The following is a 26,786-nucleotide window of genomic DNA, read 5'->3' on the forward strand; positions in this document are numbered from 1 at the left end:
TTTCTGTAATTAGTTTTAGTGGGGATATTATTGAAATTCAGCCAGGTGTTCTGCTGCATGGTAATGGTAGATTTTGGCAAGACTACTGGAGTTAATTTGAAAGGAGGAATGATGTTTTGGTTATTTCCATTTAAGCACTCAGTCTTACTTGGGATATATCGCTCATGCTCAGAGTAGCATTATGAAGTCCTCTTTAAAAATGTGTAATATATTAATATAGTACTAAGGAGCTTTCTCTCCAGCAGGGTTCTAATATGCTACCCCTGAACACTAAAACATTCAGAAGTAAATTCCAATTATTAAGGGCCCTAATTCAGAGCTCTCTAAAGTTAGTGGGTTAATTTGTAAATTCCTTGGTAAGAAACCACTGAGTTATATCATTTAAGGGCTGAACTGAAGCCCTTAAAAATTTTATATAATTGCACCTGGGAATATAAATTAGATTCTTTCTACATAATTTTTAAAGTTAATATATATGATATAGTTAGCAGTCCTGGGGAGGAAGGTCAGAAGTTACCCTTTTCAGCCAGGAAAGCAATCCTGAATGATTGAGGAGACATTAAAAGAAAGGCAGGGGGAGGAAATTAAAAAAAAAAAAATTAAAAATTGAAAAAAAAAAAAAAAAAGAAAAGAGGAATATAAAAAAGACTAGAAATTTGAAGTAGGATTAAAGATATTTTTAACAAATATGTTCAGACCACTGAGGGAGGTATATGCTGGATTCAGAGGGCTTCAATTTAAGCCTCAAGCAAGATTTTCAGAAAATTCATAGGTTAAACTTTTGGCATTAAAATAAATCTGCTGGATTGTTTTGAAAACAATATGTGCAATGGATGGAACGATATATGCATGGAATACATGCACCTCATACATAGCCTCAGGAAACCTTTCCACTACCTTTTGTGCAGAGTTCAGAGACTTGACATAAAAATGAGAAGCAAATGTTTCTTGTATTGTGGCAAATTCTCCATTCCAGTGTTTGAGCTTCCATTGTAATGGAGAAAGTGGGAAGTGGAGGTGAATTTCCCCTTTGCATTCTTGCTTAAAAGCTCAAAAACTAGGATTGTGTCCTTAATGGTCTTAAAAAAATACTGAAAATATGTCCTTAAAATATACTCTGATAGCAATATCTGCCTCTAAAAATCTGATCATACACATTTCACCATATACATAAGAAAGAAGAAAAGCAATTTCTTCCTTCTCAGTTATCTGGTCTGTAAAGCCAGGGACAATAAGTTCTCACTTGATACTTCTGGGAGTTGCTAGATCTAATATTTCCTGTTACTCAGAAGATACCAGAAGGGGGAAAAAACCAACCAACCAACCAACCAACCAACCAACCAACAGAGCCTTTTAAGTGTATTCCTTAAAGCCCCAAACCTTCAGTAAGAGTCATGTGGGTGTATGCTCACATCCACTGAGCAAGTGCTCTTTGTAAGTAGCTGGCACAAGTGCATACAAAAGACTTAAATAGTAGTGAAGTTCTATTTTAGCAACAAAATGTTCTGGAGACCTTACAAGGGCTCTGTATAAAACAGAGAGTTTAACCTGAAAGCTACAGCTGCCATTTGTCTTCTGTACAGCTTTATATCACTGTCTGCAGTCATTTGTCTAAATTCAGGATCTCCTCCCAGAAATCTGAAAAGAAAGGAAGGTTTCATTATGAAAAAGGCTTTGTCTGGGTCATTACATCACTTGGTTATGAGCAGTGTGGATAAGCAAAAACCCTAGTACCTTTACTCTCAAAATGGAAATATCAAAGTAATTCAAAGTCTCAAAACTTTTGGAAAAGCCTTTTTCAATATGTGTAACAGGGCATAGAAGTGATGCTGATTTATTTATCCTATATTGAATAGTGTGTCTGAGAACAGCATTAATGGTGATAAAAAGTAATCTGATAAAGAATCTGTCACATTTTAAAAATAAGCAAATGCCTGCCAGACCAGAACAGATGGACTTCGGGTGTTGCAGGATAAGAGTGTATTAAGAATTTCACTATTTCTTCTGTAAGAACAAATTATGAACCTATTATTTGCTCCATGTAAAAGCAGGTACTTTTTACAAGCGGTGAAGGTGTAAGAACCATGTTCTTCTGGACTGGAATCCAGAATGCCTGAGTCAGGTCTGGGGTTGAAAGATTCTTGTGTAAAATTAGAAAATCCTCCTCTGTTTGTCATGTGCCTATTAGCTGCTATTTCATCCTTTTGTCCCTTGACTGACATCAGAATGATTGCATTAATATTTGTGCAGTGATCATATAGCGGAGGACATAGTTGTTGTATGAGTGGACAAGTTAAAATGAGCGAAGTGTTAAATGAAAAAGAATTACTTAAGCTGAACTTCTGAAAGATGAAACACTCAAGTACTTTATCCCTGGCATCATCCTTCAACTGGCACTTCCACAATATGGACAGGAATGCTTTACATCCTCTATGACCAGTAGGCTTTCACAGCAGCATTTACTGAATCATTTTATCTCCCAAATTTAGTAATAAATTTTTGTCTCTACAGCTTCTTTTCAAAACCTAGAAAATATACATACATTACACTTTTGCAGATAGCTTTTTAAAATGTCATCCTACAGAACAATATATTCTGTCTGGTTTTAAACAAATCTGATCTCAGAGTGGAAATCAATTGATAGGTAGTGCTTTAAGATGATGTAATATAACCCCTGCAAATCCCATGTAAATGTGTTTATTCCAATGCAATTTTTATTGATAATTTACATCCTAGAAAGAATAATGAAGGGCTCTGTATATATTTTAGGTTTTGATTTGGTTTTTGCCATCATTTACTTGAAGACATGACATTTACCATGATGATGGCTATCATTTAATGGCCTACTAGGAAGTAAGATAGTTGGATGTTTATGGCTTTTTCCTACTGAGGCAGTGAATATGCAGCTCCGTAACAGCAAAACCAAGTTAGGTGGTGCTCTTGGGAAATTCCAGAGCTGGTGACTCCCACTGATGTCACATAGAGAAAAGTTCAGGCATTCCTAGTAGATTATATGCTAATTATAGGTGAATTCTGGTTCTTACAAATTATCAGGGGAAGACAAGGAAATGAGGTATGAGAACAAAATAATTTAGGGAAAGTTTAACCAGTACTTGCAGCTGCTTCCATGCCTGGACAAACCAGAACTAGGAACAAGTCTCAGGGAGGAATGTGGCAGATGCAGTAGCCATGCAGGCTGGATGGAGGTGGCAGTGGCATAGGACTAGGAGAAGGAAGGTTGTAGTTATGCACAGGGAAAACTCTGGCACTGGAGGTGGCTGGGATGCTTTATAATGCCCTGTGTCTACAGGAGTCTTCCTTCCCTTCCGGGACAAATGCCACTGGTGCATCCCAGCACAAGAGAGGCAGAAGTGTTCTGCATCTGACAGCAGAGCTCGGGCAGGGGAGGAGATGGAACCCCACCAAACTGTTTTGCATAATACGCTTTCACTTGCAACATCGCTGCCTTCTCATTAAAACAAAATAAAACAAACAAACAAAAAAAAAAAAAACCAAAAATCAAATCAAACAAACTCAAAAAAACCCCACACCTTCATCTCCCTCTTTGTCTTTAGCTGGTTGCTCTGGCTGCTTTTCTTGTGTGACTAGAAAGCGTTTGATCAGTGAACTGTTCTGGTTGAAAAATAACTTTCCACAGAGAGATTCGAAAGATGTAGTTTTCAGCCATGCCAGCTTCTTTATTTAATTCACTGCATAGCCACTCAAACCCTGACCCTTGCACAAGGGAATTAGCAGGGATGGCTGCAGAAAGGTTAACAGTAAAGATGGCAAAGGTGCAAAACTTAGTGTAGTGGGGTAAGTTTTGCACACACAGGGTTCTGCCCCATATTGGCTAGCAAAGCAGTGATTGTTTTAGTTACTATAATTTTAAAAGGTGTGGTTCCCAAGAGAAATATCCTGTAGAGAACCCAAAGTCCCCAGGGCAAAAGTTTAAATAATGCTCTGTGGATGCTATACACTGCTTGAGGTGATTCCTTACAATGTAGACATCCTTTTACAGCCTCATGTTTGAGAACAAAGCAATAATGACCACAGTTAAACACAGCAAATAAAGCCTAAGCAGAGGCACAGCTGCTAAATATGGGGCATTTCTGAAACAGGCTTTGGAATGCTCTGCATATGTCGGAATTCACACGCAAAGCGTTGGCAAGATAGGGAAATTAGTGGTTTTTTTAATGCCACACCTCTATAAATTATTTAATTCTCATACCTCAATTCCTTGTCTTCCCCTGAGAATTTGTAAGAACCAGGATTCACCTATAATTAGCACACTCTACTAAGAATGCCTAGTTAAAGACTTTGCTGACACAGTACAAATGGGAAGCTGCATATATTTTTCTTTTATGTGTCTTTTTCAGATCAAGCATTTTGCATGCTAAAAAGTCAAGCTGTTGTTGCTTTCTACCAGTAATAGCCATAAATGTTAAGAATAAAGTGAAAATAGCTTAGCAAATTACCATATATTTCTTTCCCAAGAGAATGAAATAACATATAATAGGTATTGTTTATGGCATTGTAGACTAGTTAGATTTAGTGTGCTTTTTATTTCACATCTACACTTTATATATATATATATATAAAATATATATATTTTTTATATATATTTATATTTATATTTATATTTATATTTATATTTATATTTATATTTATATTTATATTGGTCTAATTCAGCCAGTACATCATTTCAGCATTTCTAGCAACATTATAGAAAATATTACCTGTGCAATGTGACCTGACCTGTTCTTACAATTCTTGTGGGTGAGAGATTCATTGTTTTTTTCACTAGGGTAAAGGGGTTTTTTGCTTTCTGCATTTTGATATCTCTGTGAGTTCTTTCCTTGTCTGCATTTGTGAGATTTGTTCTGGGCAACAATGTTTGAACACTATTTAATGTTAAAAGCTCCAAGAAGGAAGTAAAATATTTTTATTAATCAGAATCTTAAATAACAATCAGTAATATTTTTTCTGTGTAAATATCTACTAAACATAGAAAGAGAAGTTTGTACTGTAGGTGTCATTTTTATTTTATTTTTCTTTATGTAAATGTGCAAGTCTGCTTGATCTTGTTTTAGGGTGATATTGTGATATTTAAATTTTACTAAAATAAAGCCTGGTGACTGTTACCAGGTGGAAAAAAAAAAGAAAAAATAATATTATATGTCCTTATTAGAGCTTTCAGGAGGATGTGTTTTAATATTAATGAAAACTTACAGTTGGTCATTTTGGTTATAGATTCTCATAAGGGTGTGTGTTGAACTTACAGCATAAATTTTGATAAATCCACCATTAAGATTTCAAAGCCATGGTGCTCCTATCTTGAAATCAAATTTGTTAAATGCAGACTATTTTTCAGTTAGGTAATTTCTGAAGTGAGGGGAGAACCTACGTTTCTGCTATTGAGAAGCAATTTCATTTTTGCATTGGCATGGGATGGATTTTCCTTCACATATAAAGATTTGTATTCACATACACCTTCACCATTCCTCTTCAGGTACTGAGAGTGCTTTCTTTCTCCATAGCAGCTGCTTGTTATTTATTTTCCTACACATGCTTTTCTGAATTTAAAGGGAAGCAGTCTGAAAAGTTAAGATCCCCATTTCAATTTAAGTCCAGTTTGCAAAGGAGTCGGTCTGAGGGGTTTTTTGCAACACTGTGTACTCCATATATCACTGCATCTCATGAAAAGATTTCAAGTGCCTGTGTGTTTCCCATATTTCAAGAGAGGGTAGTTCATGGAAAGGGAATCAGAGTGTCATGTCCCTGGTCAAGCTTGCAGAAAGAGCACGTCTCCAGCTTTGATAGTCTGCTCCTCTTCTGGCAGGGTTGTTCAAATTCTTTGGAGCTCAGGGCAGGAGCAGTTCTCTGCACTGCAGCCTGGCACTCAGGCACGTTCAACATTTTCTGGTGTCAGTATTTGACATGCTGTCACTGTGATTGTTGGACAGATTGACTTTTGGCATAGAAGCAACTGCAAGCTGCAAGTTCTTCTTCCTTGTAGCTGTGCCTCCAGGAAAATGAGGAAATGGAAAAAGAGAGGGACAAGGAAGAGAAAGATGAAACAGGGGTGCTTCTTGAACCTGAGTTTTCCCAAAGCAGCAATGTACTGTGCACTAAGGGCGAACTGATTGGGGTGGCTGGGCTGTGTTGCAAGTTTGGGGTAATCAGGTTTGGTGTAGAGCTTCTGCATTTCATTTCCTTCCCTAGCACTATGCAGGCAGATGTCAGCATGGGCGTTTGTCTGCTGAGAAGTGTGTAATTTTTCCTACATGGAAAGCCAGGAGTCGGCTGTTAACCTGTTTGGCCTGTGGAGGTGAGCTGTTGAGACTGCTCTGACAGGGTGACTGTGAGCTGTTTATTGCATGTGGCAGGTACCAGTTGGTGGGTGTCCCACTGCTTGCCAGAATTCCTGAGGTTACTCGTGGCTCTCCATGCAGTTGCTCAGCCAGTTGGAGGGAAATGCAATCTTGGGACTATCCTGGCAGCCATAAATTAGGTATATTTTAGGACAAATACGCTGGGTTGGGTTCCAATGTGCTCCAATGCCCCAAAACTTGATTCATCATATTTACTTCTGGTTGATAGGAAAGTGTTTGTGAATTGGGGTTTTCAAAACTTCTACTTGATATTCCTACAAGTAGATAAGATAAGGGTGCTTTTTCAGCACACCTAATAGTATAGTCATCAGTGTATTTGTTTTTACTCCAGGACACCTTGCTTAATCAATCTCTCTTTCCACAGCTGGGGAAGGATTTTACTTTGGGACCAGAGCAAAGAACTGTCAAACTAGTGCCTAAGCATCTTCCAGATCACAACAGAGGTTGTGTTTAAGAGACTGAAAAGTAGATGACATGCACTAGCTGAACTTCTGGAGGCAGCAGAGTGGGTGTGTGCCCTGAATTACAGAGTATTCCCTGTTTCCTGCAAGGTTTACACAAGTGAGGGGAGCAATTTGCCAGTGGCTGAGAGGCAGAAATCCAGAGGTGAGATAGGCAGCTTGTAAGACATTCCATCCCAAATAATGATTACTTCTGCATGGTAAGCATAGCCTACACAAACTGCTTCGAGTTGGGATATTCTGGGAGTTGTTTGTGTGTGCTTTATAGGTTTCTAGGAGTTGGTGGATGTCAGTCAAATGGGAGACTATCTTTTGTCAGTCCTCAGGGTGGGTGTGAGTGTGTGCGTGCACATTGTCCTCCATGGATTTCAAACATTGCTTATCTTTTATCTCTCACTCTACAGTTAATTGGAGTGTCTGGGATGTTGTCTTAGACAGCTTTGTTGTCTGTGTACAAGGTTTCCTTATCCTGCTTGTTGCTTCCTGAGTTGCACAGATTTGGCCATACTGGCTAAATTTTTTGCTGTATCAGCTAAATTTTGGCCAGTTTAAGTGTTGTTGGTACCTCTCAACCAGAAGCCTGGTTCACTGCCTGTGGATTACATTAAATGGATGCGTTGTAGGTAAGCAGCCATTTAAAAAAATGTGTTGTTTTGGCTGGTGAGGGAAAACTGAGAATATCTGCAACAGTAATAACACTGAGAAATTGAGGAATTCAACTTGGAAGGGATTTCAGTTTGCAGCAGAAAGTCTGATGGTCAGGTCAGAGATCTCTCCTCTAGAGAGTGTTTTGAGAGCTATTTGTTGCTTGAATGGCTTGACCGCAAGCCATGCAGGTCATGCCACTTAAACTGGCAAAAGGACTCACCCCTTGGAAAAGTTTGTGTTCCCTGCCAGATTTAGCTGTAAACTCTTCTGGTCTTCTTTAGGACTGATGCACTGGTCCAACATACTTCAGAGCTTCAGCCCTGGTGATAGTGGTGGGCAAATCATCTATTACTTTTTGTTTTTTTTCAAGTGAGAAACTGACATTATGGGCTGCAAAGAAAAGAAAGAGTAACTTTTTACAGAGAAAGGGTAAGCTGTAACAGGCAGTAGGTAAGTGCCTTCCTATGTGCTTTATTACAGAAAGTTGGAGGTATAATAGGAAATACAATCTTGCTAACTTTCCCTAGGCTAGGCATAGGAATAGAGAAGCAGGAACCAATAGAAGTATTCCAGTATTTTTGCCAAAGTTTTTGATGTCGGTTCTCCTAGAAGGAAAGGCAAAAAACGAAATTTCAATTAATGTTTGTTTATGGTTTTGTTTTCTTTTGTTCATTTTCGCATTTTAAGTTTGTGTAATATAGTTTTGCTGAAGGAAATAAGGGGCTTTTATCTGAATATTTTGAAATAACTGCCCTTCTTTTTTCCCCTTCATATTTCCAGGGAAGTAAGATAGAAGGGAAGGTTACTTTTCTAAATAACATGATCTTGGTGCTATAGGTTTTGGGGTTCTTTTAAGTTTTGGGTTCTTTCTCATTTGAAGGCTGTATTGGGCTCCTCATGGTCATGCATCCTATGTAATCATGCATGTAAGAGAATAAGGCCTTCAGATCTGAATTCTTCAAATCACATCATCAATATGACTACTTCAATAACCAAAACTTTCTCCAGACAGGCTTAGCTCCAAATCCAACCAGCACTTTCTCCAAGAATTGTGTATTCCTAAATGTCTTAGACACTAGTCCCCTCTGCTCTGTAGACATAGTATCTCCTAGCAGCAGTTTTGTCAGCAGCAATATGCCTACTTTTTCTTGTTCAAATACTAATGTAGGATTTGTCACCAGAATGTAGCAACATTTCCAGTAAGGATCTAGATAGCATTGTTATAAAAATATTTTAGTGGATTAAGAAGAAATAAAATGCATTCTCCATTACTTTTAGTTTTCTAAATTATGCTGTAATTCCACCCCCTCTTCTGGATTACCTGATTTCACCAAGAGAAATCTGTGGCTCCTACTGCAGAGAAGGGCAAACAAGATGTTATGGTGGCATTTTCTGGCCTTAAAATACATGAAATATATAAAATAGCTTTACCTTGTTAGAGTTAATTTTCCTGGACACCGACCAGTGTGTCTCATGAATGCTGTCCTGCATTAGCTGTGTTAAAGAGAGCTGAGCTGAATGGACCCTTAGAGAGGTAGAGTAAAAATGCCATGAAATATTTTTTCTTCTTTTTGTGTAAACTGCTAGTGTAGGCAGAAAGAGGTTATTTCATGTACTTATCTGATGGGTTATCTTACCTATGTGAAACCTGGTTTCTCTGAAAGTACACAGTAAGGGAAATTTTCTATCACCACCAACTATACACAATACAGAAATGTAAGGAGATAAGGTTTTGGATATTTTTAGAGCATAATGGATTGATGACAGCCAGCATGGCTTCGCTAAGGGCAAATTGCGCCTGACAAATCTGGTGGCCTTCTGTGACAGGGTTACAGGTGGATTAGGAAAGAGCAAGTGATATAATCTACCTGGGCTTGTCCAAAGAATCTCACACCGTCCCACGTGACATCCTTGTCTCTGAACTGGAGAAACATGGATGTGATGGATAGACCCCTCAGTGGATAAGGAGTCGTCTGGGTGGTCACACTCAAAGAGTTGTGGTCAATGGCTCAGTGTTCAGGTGGAGCCCAGTGACAATTGGTGACCTCAGGGGTGGGTGTTGGGACCAGCCCTGTTTAACATCACTGTTGGTGATGGACAGCTGATGGCACCAAGCTGTGTGGTGTGGTTGACACGCTGGAGGGAAGGGATGGTGTCCAGAGGGACCTGGACAGGCTGGAGAGGTGGGCCCACGGGAACCTCAGGAAGTTCAACAAGGCCAAGTGCAAGGTGCTGCAAGTGGGTCAGGGCAATCCCAAGCACAAACACAGGCTGGGCAGAGAATGGATGAGGAGAAGGACTCAGGGGTGCTGGTGAATAAGCTTGATGTGACCTGACAATGTGCACTCGCATCTCAGAAACCGAACATGCTGGGCTGCACCAAAAGCAGTGGTCAGCAGGTCAAGGGGGTTGATTCTGCACCCCTACTCTGCACTTGTGGGACCCCACCTGGAGTATTGCATCCAGCTGTGAAGGAAGGATATGGACCTCTTGGAGCATGTCCAGAGGAGGGCCACAAAGATGATCAGAGGGGTGGGGCACCTCTCCTCTGAAAACAGGCTGAGAGAGCTGAGACTGTTCAGCTTGGAGAAGGGAACACTCTGGCGACACCTGAAAGCTCGTTCACATACTTAAAGGGGGCTTAGAAAAAGAGGAAGGGTGACTTTTTGCATGGACATACAGTGACAGAGCAAGGAGGAATGGTTTTAAACTAAAAGAGGATAGATTTAGACTAGATATTAGGAAGAAATTTTTACTCAGAGAGTAGTGAAGAACAGATAGCCCAGAGAAGCTGGGGATCCTCCATCCCTGGAAGTGTTGAGGACTAGGTTGGATGGGTCTTTGAGCAACCTGGTCTAGTGGAAGGTGTCCCTGGCTGTGGCAGGAGGGTTGGAACAAGGTGATGTTTAATGTCCCTTCCAACCCAAACCATTCTATGGCTCTGTGATTACATCATTCAAGAGCAAACACTGTTTTGTTAAAGCAACTTCTCTTTCATGTAAATCAGTTGTATGGATTCCTTATGGAGGTCACATTTCCTTTACAACTACTTACACCCCTTGTCTGGGAGTCCCTTTCCTCTCTCTGACAGGATTTTCTTGCTGTAAATATATTTGATACTGACTGATGGAGATTAGAGAACAGAATTTATATGAGCCAATTCCATACCAACAAGGCCAAAACATTCTTGGGTCAATGATTTAAAAAAAAAAAAAAAAAAAGGTAGAGATATTCCCTATTCCAAGAGAATCTTATTTGTAACTTCGCTATTTCTGAGATTGTCAGTGCCTTTAAAAAAACTAGGCATGGAGTGATTCACACAACATAAATTTATAACCATCATAGATAGTAAGATCTTTGAAGATAATATATGAAGGGAAATTTTCTATTTTGAGTGAAGTTTAATTCACTGAGTGATGGCCTATGATGCAAACTTCATACAGGATTTTTTCCTGACTGAATCCTACAGTGGGGAGTCAGTATCTTTCTGGAATAGTAATGCTTTATCCTGTCATAGGAGTCTATTTTTTCATCTTGTTCAACACACTAAACCCAACAAGTTAAGCCTAGAGACTGATTGTAGTTATGTTACAATCTTTTGGCCTAACCACAAAAACAGGCCTAATTATGGAAATTTACTTTTGGGATAAAACAATCTGACTACTCTGTGATATTTCATTCGTAAAACAGGTGCTCTCATATATAGATATTAAAATAAAAAGAATATTTTCTCTTTCCCTTCAAAAATATCTTGGTCTCAGTAATCTCATCATAAAAATAAAAAGTCATGTCAATTTAAGGGCAATTAGGATTTCTTTTCTTGTCGTCAGGATAAAATTTGCCCTTTGCATTAGTCTGCTGATTTCTCCTTTGCAGACTGTATATTGACCTGAGGGACAGTGTTGCTGATTAATATGACAGTAAGTGCTCATCATTTGCCAATGTATGCAATTTCCCCCACTGTACTTATAAGTTCAGCTCTTACTGCTTTCAACAATAAGGATGCTAATTTATGGAACTCATTTATGGAAATTTAATAGAAGGATTTTTTATTGTTGTTAAATAATGTAATGAAAAAAGATGAGTGTTGGCTAAGTACAATCCATCTGGGGTTTTGTGTGTTCTTTTATGAAAAAGCAAGCAGTGCTCATTTCAGAAGGCAGGCATTCATTAGAAATCTGATTTGTGGCATTCACTAATTGAAAGGTAGATGAAAAAGTCCTGAACTCAAAGATAAGTATATATGATTAAGTATATATGATTAAGTATATATGATAAGTATATATGTGTATGTGATACAAAAAATATACAGAGACACAATAGATTTGAGACCCTACAATATGCCCAGCTATTAAAGCAAAAGTCTCACATGCCAAAGTATTAAGATTCTTATCCTGAACATAACATCTGTAAATATAATATCTATAGTTTTACTTTCTTTTCCTAAAAGTATTTTTCAGATAAAGAGCAATATAGGATATAAGCAACCATACACTGCATATTAAAATCTTTCTGAGACTACCACAACAGCCACTAAGGCTGCTGTGTCCTGGTGTCTTATCTAAGGGAATACATCATCATATGAGTTTCATTTTATATATGGAATTTCTGGTACGCTGGGAAATCATGTTAGGTGATATTAGATTAAGAAAATAAATAATAGTGTAATTGGAAACTTAGTAGAGATTAAGCATGTATGAGTAGCTGTCCAAGGTACTTGCCACCTGCAAGTCAGTTTTAATTCAGATGATCTACAGGTAGAATAATCGGGTTTTGGTGAGCACATGTCAGGCCTGAGGCTGGAAATGGACTTCACAGCTTTCAGACAGCTGGTCACCAATAAAATAGGTAAGGCAGAAGGCAGAGATCCTTGAACAACTTCTTATGTCTACATGGCATATGAAATGCTGAACAGAAATACTGGCTTGGCTTGCAAAGCCAGAACTCCCTGTCAGCATAGCAATAAATGTCAGCTGAGTAGCACATGCTTTCAGAAGGGCTAATTAGCACTTGTGCAGGTTTCCTGCTTGTAATTCCGGAGCAAACTCCCTTAGTGTTTCCTCAGGACCTTTGTGTCTTCACTGCCCACATTGCACTGACTGTCGTCTTTTGAAGTGATCCTTGTGTTCCTGTGGATCCACTTCTCCTTTCCTATCAGTTCATTTTGCATCAGTTATGCAAAAGAGGACCTTGGCTGCATACACCTCTAGCTTTCTATACAACTGTAGCTAAAAGCGTTGCCCAAGTAGCCCTAATTTCTTGGGTTGCACAGAGATAGTGAGACCCAAAGTGCTGGGTGAACATGGGGCTTATCCAGTCTCCTGGAATGCAGCCTGGAGGGTCCAAGGGCAAGTTTGACTTGAGCATCTTACTCTAGGCTCTGCTGCCTGTAACCAACAGGGCAGCCTGTGTGTAAAAAGAGCTTAATGAAGAGATCTTCCTCATCATGGCTGAAATAGCTGTGTCTGCCCAAAGAATCTGAGGGGATACAAGTTCAGGAAAAAAAGATGCTACAGGCTTCAGTAGAGGCAGAGGTGTTATGAGAATTGCTGGAGATAGGGGAGCTAGTATTTGCTAAATACAGGATGTTTAGCTTAGGGATTTAACAGATTTTTTAAATGTGTGTAAAAGTCCATTGCATTTTTTTTACCATTTTTTGCTTCAACTACAACATAAGAAACTTTTCTGTTTTGACTTTCTGATCTTGGGGAAGACTTAGATGCAGACTGAGAAATACTTGTTATCTCACATAGAATATCCTGCTGTTTGGTAGTTCTGTCATTGAAGGATTCACACTATTTAGTAGCTTTCGTTTTCATAAGTGTTTTTGCAGTTATTTAGAGTTTTAAGCCATAGGGTATAACAAGGTGTATTCAGTATCATCTAAATGAATTTTGTAGTATTTTTGAAGAATGTGATTAGCAGCTTCAAAGTTCCAATTGTTTTATTTGGAAGGTGTGGCAAACAGCTGTAAAATGCAAAATTTTTTCTTAGCTTTACTAATGAGAAAAATCTTCCAGTTACTTCCATTTCCTTGAAATGCAGTATTGAGAATGCAGAGCAGTGATTTACTGTTACTAGAAATTAATGGAAATTCTTTGCTGTTTTCTTCCTGCTTTATAAAATAGTATTGCATCCTTTTACACCTTGTTGCCTTAACTGTGCGTTATTACTCAGATAAATAAAATTTGTCAAGGATAATTCCATGTTGTGAGAAGATGAAGATCTTATTTAAGCACTCAGTCTGTTACTTATTGCATTGTAGCATCACTACCATAAAATTCGTTTAGGACATTAACTCACCACTATAGTTAACTTTTATTCAATTTGCCTGTTTGTTTAAATGGCCTCATGGCAAAGAGGCAGCATTTTAGTATCTCATAATTTTTGCTTTCAGTAAGGAAATGAAAGGCAGAAAGAAAAATGTTTGTGATTTATGTTGACTGCATTCATTTTATAAAGGACAACAGTAGAGTTGACACATTGATCAGCAGCTGGTCCTTACCCATAACCTCTTGATACAAGTCCATGCCTTATTTTGCCACACTGGACTTTATTTCTTTCATTTGTCCCATGTTGCCAGAAGGCAGCATCAGATGTTCAATAGATGCAGGTCTGGATTGTAAAAGCTACTACTCTCTCAGTCCAGGTGCTACAGAAATCAGTAAGAGTGAGTGATTTTTAAGAGACTTGAATGAAGAACAATTACCTGCTGCAGCTAAATTACATTTTGTGATGGATCATCTCTAGGCTGGAAGCTGGTAAGCGCAAAAGTGAGGAGGTGTAGAAATTAAGAAGCTGACATAGTGACAGATGTAGCATATCAAAGCACTGAGTTAACCTGTGTTTTGGTAAATTAGATCTGCACTTATATAAACTGTCAGAACTGCAAAAGGCATCTGAAGGTGTATAAATTCAAAAGCATCACAAAAGGCTTCATCCTGTCCAACCTTAAAAGAAATATAGAGCTCTAGCACCTTGTTTTGTGTCTGGACTCCTTTATGTTGCTTTGTATTTTATGAATTCTGGGCTAGGCTGCAAATGGAGACAGTTCTGTGGAAGGTGCTGCAATCCAGCTGAGACCTGACAAGGGCCAAGGGAGCCGTGCTGGGCTGTGTAGTAAATATTACATTGGAGAACACATTTTACATTCCTCGTGTATCTGCAAACACAAAGTAATTAAGCAGTAGAAAACATGACGGAATCCAGAAAGTCTTCAGGTTTCTGTCAGAATAATTGCTCTCTATAGTGTGCTTCCATTAACACCTCTGAAAGTGTAAAATCCTTTGGGGTGGTAAAACCATGTTCTTCAAATGCACCATTGTTTGGTTGTCAGGGTGCAGCAGGTACACTGATGAGAGTGTGTTTTGTTTGGCTTTATTCTCTATGTTGGCTGTCAGAATGATGTATTTAAGAAAGTTGCTGTACTTGGAAGAATTACATTATAGGTGTCTAAGACTCCCAAATGCCTCTGGGCACAGACATCTTAAAAATCTGCACCCTTTTTGGGGTGTTTTTGTAATTCATGTCTTTTCCTGTCATTTTTTATTAGTACTTTATCACCAGACAGTTGGAAACAATATTCATTTTCAAATGTCCTGCAGCAGTGTTGTCTTGTTGTTAACTCTTGTCATATTTCACTCATTGGCTTTGAAAATGGAAAGTGATGAATGGCTGCAGTGCTTTGTTTATAACGTTTCCTTCTGGAGCTTTCTATAAAAGTAGTACATTTTCATTACTTTATGCTGAATTGTTGAAGCATTACTATATGAGTTGGGTTTTTTTCTTAATATAAGAAAAAGTTGCTAGACTTCCGATTGCAAAAAATGAACCCTCAAAAAAAATTAGGGAAAGAATATTTTAAGAATATTAACTTTCCCATTTTGGTTCAATCCTAATTTATTTAGCGCTACTGTGGAATAATCAAACGTAAAGTATTTCGAACTTTTTCACATTTATGTACCTTAAAGCACAAGTGATCATGATACAAACTTACAAAAAGTTTACAGCCAATCAGATTTTAATAAAATATTTTTTTCCTTTTGAGAAATAGACTCAAGCACGAAGGCATGCACTTCTTGTGAGTGTGTTTAATATGAGCAGGAAATTCAAATCCAGATGTTCTCTTAAAGGTTAAGACATATTTGAAACAACAAAGGGGGCCTTTTCTTTTCTCTGCACGTATTTAAAATGGGCTACTTTTGAAAGAAATTTCAGAACCCCATTTGCATCCTAATTGCAACCCATTTCCTGGGTCCACAGTTAGGCAGACTATAGAGTGGCACTGGGGATTTCTGGGGCAGGGAATTTGTTGGTTCTAGCTAAGCTACTGAAAAATAAAAGGGAAAAAGATGAATGGATTTTTTGCTTCAGCAGTCACCAGCTGGCAGATCAGCTCCTTGGAGCTCTGCCAAGCAGCAGTTTACAGCAGCCCTGCAGCTGCTCTAGGCTGGGCTGGAGCACGACTGGCACGAAGCCACCTTCAGCTTTGGACAAGGACTCAGCCTTCAAATTGGCCAACAGATGCGTTGGGATTGTGGCTTTGCTCGCTCGTGTCTAATGTTCAGAGAATGTGGTTGGTACCTGAAAGTTCAGCACTGAAAATTTTGCATTAATCATTTGCAGGAAGATAAGGAGAAATAGGTTAAAAATAAGTGTTTAAGTTTGTCCAAAGACGGTTTGATTTGGGTTTTTATTTGGTATGGCATGTGTGACTTTTACTTTTGTGCATCTCATTCTGGGATGTTTTTCTTATTCTGACCAGTTCATGAGGATCCTAAATAACTATAAAATGGACCAGCAAGAAAACTTGGTTGCACTGCATTCTTTCAAGCAAAATTATCTGAATTCATCAAAAGAACAATTAATTAATTTCAACTCTGTAGGTTGCAATCTTTATAACAATGCTAGAATCACACCAAAAAAAAAAAAACTTGCATGAAAATCAAAGCAGCATTGGACTTTTTATTGACAATATTTTGAAGAGAGAATAATGTTATTGATATGATGAGGGTGGAGAGGATTTCATGTGAATTTTGACTCCTATCTGACAACCATTCTCTCTTTTCCTGATTAGAAGCTATTCTTCAGTAATTTGTCATAGACAACAACAGTAGTATTGGGTTTTGGCAGTGTTTCTATTAAAATCTCTGCTCATTTGATGTGTAACTATGCATCTGATAGAATGAGTCTGTCTTTCCTTGTTAACCATCCTATTATCTTATTGCTGGGGACAGGGCCAAAACAATTTCTTAAAATTCTGATGGCATAGTCTGAATTTCTACTGATGTTTTAAAATGTAGGTAAGTTAGCTCTTAATTTGTCACCACCTGGTATTTGTTTAATTATTCAGTAGGAGGGGAATTTCAGCAAGTTACAGCTTCACAAAACTAAGACCTTCCCTAACCACATATATATTATTAAATATTTATTCATACATATATTGTCTCTCCCCCATCAGCCAGCAACCAGAAGCGAATATTTTGCAGACCTATAAACCCAGCATTTATTTTCTAAATTGAAAATATTTCATGTGAAATATAACCTTGGTAAGGAAGAGGAAAGAAACACCCCCAGTGCTATAGTCATAACAGTGTTTCATCAAGATAAAAAAGCAATATTAAAAAAATCTAGGTGACCATAATCAGCTGTACTTAGACATAATTTTGCATTAAAAAATCATGAAACTATTGTGGACAGCTAGATGAACACGAATGAACAATTTCATGCTGTTGCCAAATAAAATTACTAACCTCCTACTGAAGTAATTAATAAGAAGCACATGAAGAAGTCCTTCATAGGATTAATAGCGTTTGTTCTGCTTCATAATGGTGGGGGATTACCTTGAGTACTGTACTCCTGAGCCTTCTAATTCAAGAAAAAAATAGTGGAATTACTAAAGGGAATCTGTAAAGAAGACAAGTGTGAATGACTCAGAGTCTAGCAGATGAGACCGGTGAGAAAAGATCAATGTGGTAGTTTTTTATTCTTGAGCAGAGAGGATGAAGGCATTGCTTGACAGCCATTCTTTGAAGACATAAACAGGTATTCAAGATCAAACAATAATTCTTTCTTCATTTTCATGAGAGAGAGAAAAAGAATGATCTTGAAGCCGGAAAGATACGGTTTAGACATTAGGAAGACCTTTTCTAAAAGTAAAGGTAATAGGGTGAAAAAATCTTAGTGGAGAAGGCTGTACAGATTACATTGATGAAGGTCCTTAAGAGATGGTTAAGGACTATAAATCTCCAGAGCGATAAACTGGAGTTAACCAGAAGTTCAGGATAGACTGGAGGTCCCACCATGAAGTTCCTCTAAGGTTCTGTATCGATCTTTAGGTTTTCAAAGATATAGGGTGACATATGGTAACTCTGGAAACATTCCTTACAATAAATGCATGGATTTTTGATGGGGCATTAAATTTGACTCTCTTGTCCCACTAGGAAGATTATATTTACTGACATGGAAATAAATAAATAATAAATAAATAAATAAATGAGAAGCATTTGAACTTACAGACAGGTCCTCCCAAGAAGGATACCCTAGGAATTACATGGAATTTCATTTCAACACCTATGTGCTGTAGGTGTAAAAACTTGAAGTAATGTTTTCCTGAAGAGTTCTACTGCCATTTATGAATCTGGGTGCAATCAGCACTGAATAAAGTGGGGGAAAATGATGTTCCAGCACTAATGATTTTTTAAAAATCTCATCTCTGATGCCTTAAATCCTTGTACCCAAACCTGCATATGGCTCTACATGGAATCATGACCATTAGCCTGCCTGCACAAAAAAAAGGATTTAAGCTGTGAATACTGACTGTATCATTCTTCTGTGTTGCCTAAAATAGAAATGCATGTGAAGTGATACAATTCATTCTGATACAATCTATCTGAGTTTCCTGTGGAATCATGGAAACATCCTGAAATATTTTTAGCCAAGTACTGTTGTAAGGCTTGGTAATATTTTTTATTCTCTCAGCTTTGTTCTGCAACATCAGAGCCTGTATGTCAATGTAAATGTCAAGAAGCTGCTCCTATGTCCTTTCAGAGTTCTGTTGCAGAAAACCTGTAAGGAGCCAAATTGGACTTTGGTTTCAAATTAACCAATTGCTTTAAGCATTACCTGGGAAGATGTACCATCATCTCCTCCCCAGTCAGGTGTTCTAGGGACAATATGAACCATTGCACCAGGTACACACTGAAAGTCTGCAGTGATCTGATTTGCCATGCACAGATAAATTACCATCATTTCAACAAAATCAGCTGCATGCATGCTTGCACAGCATCAGAAGTTGGTAACATGCTGGAATTCTTCTTACATTATATTTTTTCCAGGCAGCATGAAATAAAATTTTTGCTCTTCTCTAGCAGAGAATTTTGGCATGTATTGATTTGTAAATACACAACAAAACACCTGGATTCAAGGGGCAATGAAAATTGGGCATGTTCTAAGCTTAACCAAGTAATGGAGATATTTACAAAATATGTTCTTTAGATTTTGTAAGGATTTGAGAGTATTAAGTGTTGAACTCTATACGATCAAAATTCTCTTTGTTTCACTATGTGAATGCTTTTGAAAATCTGCTTACAATTCGCGGAAAATTTTTATCTATTAGTATGTTCTGAAAAAAAAAATCCTCCCTTGATAAGGAAAATGCCCAAATCATTACCTGCAGTAAGCATTTTTCAATTCTTGTGCTGTTAAATGTGAATGAACAATACTTCTATTTTATGATAGCAGTGCCTTGGAAGTTTTACCAGCAACTGAGAGTTGTCTTTCATTTGAATGTGCCAGACCCATGTGCCATTCATGTGTAGTGAGGAGTGGTTTATGCACTCCACACCATTTCTCTACTGTGTCCTATTACTGATATTTTTTTGTTTGTTTTGTTTTGTTTCCTCAGACTACATATCCAGTCAGAATGGTGAGCCAAAATCTCAGCACAAGGGACAGAAAGTCAGCACATACTCCCACCGAGGACCCTTTTAGACACCTGCCAGGCAACCAAGCAGCAGCCTATGAAAGCAAGAGCTGTCAGCTGTCTAATTTGTGTCTGAGCAGCCTCCTGAAAGAGAAGGAGATCGTGGAAGTCATCAAGCACACCCGAGGCACGTACGAAACCCTGGCTTCAGAGGTCACCCAGAACGGTTTGGCTGTCGCAGCCCCCAGTACAGCAAAGCCAGCATCCAAGGCCGACAGCTTCCCCATGTTCTCAGGAGCTCCAAAAGACCAAACTGCTGTGCCTCGGCAGCACAGCACCTTCACAGGGAGACTGGGACAGCCCCCGAGGGGACCCATCTCTTTACACATGTACAGCAGAAAAAACGTTTTCCTCCACCACAATTTACACACGGCAGAGCTACAGACTTTAGGTCAACAGGATGGCTAACAAGGTGCTTATTTTCTTGCCGTGGAGGGAGAGTTGATTAAAGAGGGATGTAAGCTCGCCTAGAGCTCTGTCTTCAGTTCTCTTCTGCTGCTACTTTCATGTGAAAAAAAAATAAAATAAAAATTTGACATTGTCTGTAGGTTCCATATTTTCCCACCTTAGGCTAAGGCAAAAGGATGAATGAGATTGTTAAATAACTGGGCTGATTGGTCATGCAGAAATCACCATGGGTTTAATGAATGGGACCATTTGGCTGGCACTGCTAGGCCAATATTGGCTAAATATACTTTTTCCCCTCTATAAGTCACTATCATTCCCTAAAGTTCTAGAAGATGATCTTAAATAATACCTGTATGTTTAATAATATTACTGTTAAAGTAGATGTGAAGAATGAATAGGTAAGTAATTAGTAAACCCTCTTGAATTTCATAGAGATTAGGGAAATAAGGAGCCAGAAATCTTTAGGACCCTCTTTTTACACTTCTTTTTTTTTTTTAAATATGGTGAAATGTGGTCACTTACAGAGTGTTACCACTTCCTGATGTTTGTGTTTCATGAGTGCCTCATGCCAGAAGTAGAGGAAGTGACTGATTTTCCTCTAACAGGTTCATAGAGAGTCGCCAGGTATTTGAGTCAGTAACTGGGTCCCAAACTGAGGATGTCAGCTTGTTTCCTCAACCTTCCCTTCCCTCTTCACACTTCTATTTAACTACATTTCTTTGAGTGTTTCTGTTCTATGTGGGGACGTGTCAAGTTGTGGTGATCTTTGTGCTTTACAGGCACTGTAGCACTCATGATGCAATGTGACATTCTGCTGTGTAATGCATCCTCTAATTTCATTTCACTTCCCAACCCAAAAATGACTGAAAGACTAAAGTAAGAGAAATCATCTTATTATTATTTTCTGTGGGCTGTGTCACCTGCACTTCAGGACCTGTTGGTTTACACCAGCTCAGGGGGTTTTTTAGTCTTGACACGTTGCAGACAAGTGAGATTAATTTACTGTCTGGTCTCACGGGAGCATGAAATCATCTGACCACACCACAGAACTTGAAGAGCTGTCAGTAGCATAAGATCCAGTTTTCCCCTCTCAGAAGGCTTGGAAACCTCTCAGTCCAGTTACTCCAAACATGTGGCATGTATGAAACATGACACTTAGTTTACAACCTCTCTGATGCAGGGTAATCTGTTTGAGTTGTAATGGCACATGCAGTTAGTAGTTTATAAATAATCTGTCACGTTTAAGTACGATTGAGGCAGATCTGAGACAAGTCACCTCTCACTTTAACTGGTGATTAATAAGGGAAGCCAAGGGAGCAGCACGTTCTCACACACAGAAACAAGCCATTGTGACTTAACAGAGATAGCATATAATGAAAAATAAAGCATCTGTAGCCACTCAAAATCTGTAACTTTTAAAAGGTAAGTCACATAGAGTGTATGATATGAATTAAAGATAAAATTTTACCTAGTGTTAAATATATCTGCTTCACTACTTAATATTTGGATTAATACAAGGAAATTGTATTAACAAATCTTGCTTAGATAAAGAAAAAAATAAACTATGAGCTTGGCAGATATTCTGTAAAGCAATTTCAGCAGCCTGAAATTTCAGGCTTCTGTTTATCGAGGATTTTATTTTGCTTAGAGCAGATTTTATTACATTATCTGATGTTGAAGAGAGCAGGTTTTGTCTAAATATTCTGTAGTGATAATTTTGGGTGTCCAAAGATGGATACATAAGAACCAAGACAAATATTTGCCAAATTTTTTCCTGTTCATGTGTGCATTGCTACTGCCAAAAGAGAATGTGCAAAAATTGCAAACACAGCTTTACCGAATTAACTGTGGATATTCAAGACTCCCAGTCCTGTGTTAAAACTCATAATTTAAAGTCTGCCAAACAAGTTAAAATAGTAATAAGATAATTTCACTACTCAGAATCACTTTTTCTTATTAGCAATACCTTAAAGTCATGGTAGATTGAAAGGACAGTTAATTCTTACTAACAATTCATTTCAGTATTGCTCATCTCAAGAGCTGAAGTATGCAATTCAATTTCAGATCTGTAAATAAATTAAACATACACTGTAATCAAGGAATTTTTTTCCAGGACACAAATGTACTGTACTACATTAAAAAAACAAAAAACAAAACACAAAACAAACCCCAATACCCTCTTCAGTTTTAGGTTATGTATTGTATCTATAGTTGTTTTTTTTCCTGGGAAAATGGACTTTTGGATTACACTTTATTAAAAAAATCCATCTATAAACTTCAAAAATAGGATTTTAAATGCTACTATTTTCTTGGAGAATCTTTTATAGAGCTGAAACTTTAAAAAACTGGAAAAAAAACAGTTCAAAGTGAGGGATATTTTTAAAATGTCATCTTGAAGCTGTTTTGTATCAGTATTTTCAGCATTGCTATGTTATTTGTAATACTGAGTGTAAATCTCACCCAGAGAAGGGTGTTAGCCACATGTTAATGTACAGTACAGCAGTAACTGTAAAACAGAGGTCCTTTGTTTGATCCTCTTGTGTATATAGTAAATCATAAAGCAACAGCATGTGGACAATCTTGCAGTGAATTGATTCCTTTGTACTAAAAATCTCTAGTTTTTTAAGAGTTCCATGTACAAAATGATTTATACATTTCTCCAAGGCTGTACATATCCAAAGACATGACACCAGGGGGAAAAGGCAGTTATTGTTTTTTTTCCATGGATGTACCTTTCTTCCTGTCTTTTTTTTTCTCTTTCTGTACAACAAAGCATAACTGCAAAGTTTCTGCTTAAAATTACTTGTTAGTTCCCTGTCTTTCAGTGTGATAGAGGGCATTTTAAGGAGGAGGAAATCCCCAAAGAAAAACTGTTTCCATTTGAAGCAGTATCCGTCCCATTTTTTTAAAGCAATCATTTGGCAAAAGAAACCTTAGATCTATGTCCTAAATATTTTTTTAGTAATTTAGCAGAGCCACACCTGAAATGGCTTATCATCATCTCTCGACTTACCATGACTAGGACATGTTTATAAGATACAGTAACATGCTAGGGCCAGCCCTGGTCATAAATTCTTGAGATGGAAGGAAAACTGGTTTTGTTTGGCTTTCAGAGCAGTGGGAAGGTTTTTTGTATACCTTGTGCATGTGAATGAAGCTCAAGCTGTGTGCTTGGGCATACTGGAAAGAGAAGTCTTAGGGAAAAACTCTCCTCTATTTAGGCTATTTAGCAGCATATGAAAGCATCCAGCAACATAAATTTCTGCCACCTTTCCAAACAGGCCAGTCCTCTGTATGTAAAATGAAACAGCCAGATTAGATTCCTTTACTTCAATCCAGGCTCTTACTGGTTTTTATTCCACACACCTCCACAAAATGTTAGAAGGGCTTTCCTTATGTGTTTTTTTTTTTTTTTTCTGGAAATTGTGAAAGGATGTATATCCAGACTAAGATGCTGAAGTGATGTCTAGATAAGCATTTGAAAGCTTACCAAAATGTTCATGTTTGTCCTACAGGTTCATTACAGTCATTACAGGTTTGTTACCAATAAATATTGGTATTTTTCCCTTTCCTAAAAGCCAGTTTGAAAGTAATGATTTCTGTCTGTGCTGATTCACTTTACACTGTTAAATACAAAGTATACTCTGCATCATAATAAAAATAAGGTATTTATTTACAAATCAGTACTGTAATTTACATGCCCTAACAGTTGTGCCATATCTACACTGGTTTGATTGGTATGAGATTGATTAGATTATGCCAAGTTAAGTCACCTGATGATTGATATTGTGGCCTTTAATCCAACTCGTCTTGGTTTATGCATAGGAGAGGTCTGAATCTGGAAATATTTCCTGGTTCACAAAAAAGACAAGAAAATATTTAATCTAACAAAAACACCAGATCATGATCTATGGTGAATGCACTTTTTTCCCTCCTTCACATTCAAAAGCAAAAAAATCCCTGCAAGTCCCTTTGTATATCTACATAGTTCATAAATGAAGTAGAGTAACAGCTAACAAAATGCAAAATCTTGAAATAAATACCTAGAGAAAAAAAAATCCATGGGAGTCGTCTCACAGATTTTTGTAAAGTTGCTGAGTTTGTAAAGATGTTGATAAGTTCTGTATCTGAGTGCACTAATGAATGTGTTCTATGGCCTCTGCTGCTCTCAATCTGGTGGTTTTTTTCAGGGGGAGAGTTTGATGTTTGAATCTTGTTCTAGACAAAGCAGGCAGTACAGTGTGAGGAAGTACATTGAAAGTAACTGTGGAGGTCTTCTCCCAGCTTGGGGAAGCACACAGCATCATTTCCAGGAGGTATCTTAGTGTTCTTTAGCCAGCAAGAAGTTGACAGAGATTCCTCAGGAGAGCAGCCTCAAATCATGCAGACCACGACTGCCTTTAAATGGACTTCAACATGTTCTATATAAGGCACTTCTAAAATAATATGGAAATGTCAGCAGCTGCAGAACACACCTTGCTGGCTTGTTGGTTTTTTTTTTTGAGATGAAAGTGCCATGTGCTGTTTTTAACCTTGTAAAGGAACTTGCTCGCTCACTGGTGATCTGCCCAGGATGTGGGAGTTTCTCTGCTGTAAGGGATATGATACTAACTCCTCACACTATAAAGACACTGGATATCCTCTCTGAAGAGCTTGAGATTTGCAGTGTATTTTCAGTCTAGGAGAAGCATCTGGATTAAATTATCTTCTTCTTCAAGGATCTTTTGTTGTTACAAAGTCAGTGGAAAAGAAACTTGCTTATTGAAGTATTTTGGAAAGATGTCGTGGTTAATTTTATTTTAAAATGCACTTCAAATTTATCTCCCTGTATCTAAAGACATGAAAAAACCCCAAACTTTTATCAGAATAAATTTCCCATAAATCTGAGATTCTCATTAGCCACAGCTGTCACTTCCATTCTGTACAGCTGTGAAACATTTTTGGATTTGCTGGTTTTGTTGCCTTCATTACCTGCAAATCATTACCCCTAGTTCTGGTGGTTTTGGGCCATCAATCCAGTACTTGAAACACACAGGGAGGGCTGTTGAGGATTTCTGTGGAAGTAATCCTGGTGCTCTGAAAGCAGGGCAACAAGAAACTTGCCTGAAGGTCTCTGTGTGTTTCCTGGGGATGGAAGACCTTTCTGATTGATTTTAACTGTGAAGGATTTGTGAGAATCTGATGGATGTGGCAAGTCGCAGATTGGTTTTGTTTCTAAATCCACATAGAGGTTATAGAACAGAAAATACTCCACTGAGAAGATTTTTCTAGTGGGCAAATATTACCTCCTTATATTCTGTATCATGACCATTTCTGTGTCTCTCTGGATTTCAGGAACATTTCCCTTAGGTATGGAGTTGTGATGACTCTCTAACAGGTTGCACCACGGTGTTATTTCTGCTATGAGAAGGCTCCACTGGATTTTTTTTTTTTTTTAAATTTAAAATATGTCATCATTAAAATGTTTTAACGTTTTCCCCCAGAACTGCTGTGCTGCTGGTGTAGTAAAAAGCAGTGCATTCACAGAAAATGTCCCTTTTCCATCTGGGAAGGCTGTTGGTGAGCTGAAGTCACAGCTGACTTACACCTACACAAAAACTGTCAAATTTACTTAAGCACCTACATAAACAAATACCTTGCCAGGTTTGAGCCTGCTTTTATCACATTGAAAAGGCCCTAATAATGCAGTTTTTAAATGCATATGGGTATCAACAGTAGTAGTAGAATTTTAATTGATTTTCAATTTTCCATTATGTCATTGCACTTTATATGAGGGTTTAGTGTGAACAACACACTGGCTTTTATTTTTTTGTAACCTAAACTTGATTTCAACAGGGTTCAGAATTCTCTACTATTTAAGTATGTAAGCAATCCCCTAAAACAGTCAAATTCCTCTTCTTTAAAAAGCTAAACCACAAGTAAATAATATTTTTTCCAACGTAAACAATTTCATTCATATTTATTGTTTGAAAGGTACAATGTATAAAACGTATTCTTACTTGTATCTAAATATAAGTACGTTTCAAACACCCCACAAAGTAGAAAAGATAAGAAACTACCTTAATATTAAAATCACTTGTCCAGCTATACCACTAGGCTTTGTTTGCCAAATCATTAATTTCTTTTTAAAGAAAATCTATTTGCTTTCCATGGTTAAGAGTGTGAAAAACACAAAATGTTTTAGTACATGCTCTACAGAATGTGTGGAGAGATGATCAATATCACAAGGAGAATATAAGCAATCAAAGTCCTTAATCAGTGATGCATCTGATGTTTTTTAAGCAAGAGGATCAACAGGATATAAAAATCTGTGTAAGAGGAGAACAGATGTTTTGTTGCTCAGAAAACTCTAATGGAAGGGTAAAGGCTGATGGATTAATAGCTCTTTTTCTGTTCCAGGGCTGGTGGTGCAGAGCCATTTGCTGTGAAATAACACTGAAGCAATATTTATAAAGTAAATCTATTGGAATAATAAGAAATGAGATAAAATGGTTGTGTAACACCCCAAAGTATGGTTAAGGGTACTTCCATAATTTGATCAAACAGCATCTGAGTGAATTTACATCTTTTTATTACCAGGGTATTATCTTTATCTGAAGGATAAGTGTAAGCGGAACAGTGCAATTTGCATTCTAGCATAGAAACAATTCAGACAAAAAAATTAAATAAAAAGATTCTATCTCTAAAGCCTTGCACTTTGTACAGTCCTCTCTAACTATCTGAAGTAGTTTTATGTAATTTTATTTCATGCAGCTGTGGTACTAAATGCCCTTATGTTGGGCAACAAGGAAAAAACATCGAAGAGAGTCATGAGCCCGACCCTACATCGAGAGCTGCACTTGGTTAACAGGGTCAAGGTTTTGGTTTTCCTTTCCAATAAAGGATCAGGAT

At 37.7% G+C, this 26,786-nt stretch overlaps 1 protein-coding gene across 16 annotated transcripts in view; it reads left to right on the forward strand.

Moving 5' to 3' along the window:
• The window catches only part of CCSER1 (coiled-coil serine rich protein 1), a 666,540-nt gene extending 646,247 nt beyond the window's left edge, over positions 1–20,293 (forward strand). For all 16 annotated transcript variants that reach the window (XM_069013059.1, XM_069013052.1, XM_069013053.1 and 13 more), the window contains one exon: positions 19,410–20,293. In XM_069013059.1, the coding sequence (XP_068869160.1) occupies positions 19,410–19,895 (486 nt within the window). In that variant the 3' untranslated portion in view covers positions 19,896–20,293. The remainder of the gene's footprint in view (positions 1–19,409) is intronic.
• Positions 20,294–26,786: the final 6,493 nt, after the last annotated feature.

This window comes from Aphelocoma coerulescens, chromosome 4 (genome assembly GCF_041296385.1).
Source record: "Aphelocoma coerulescens isolate FSJ_1873_10779 chromosome 4, UR_Acoe_1.0, whole genome shotgun sequence".
NCBI lineage: Eukaryota > Metazoa > Chordata > Aves > Passeriformes > Corvidae > Aphelocoma > Aphelocoma coerulescens.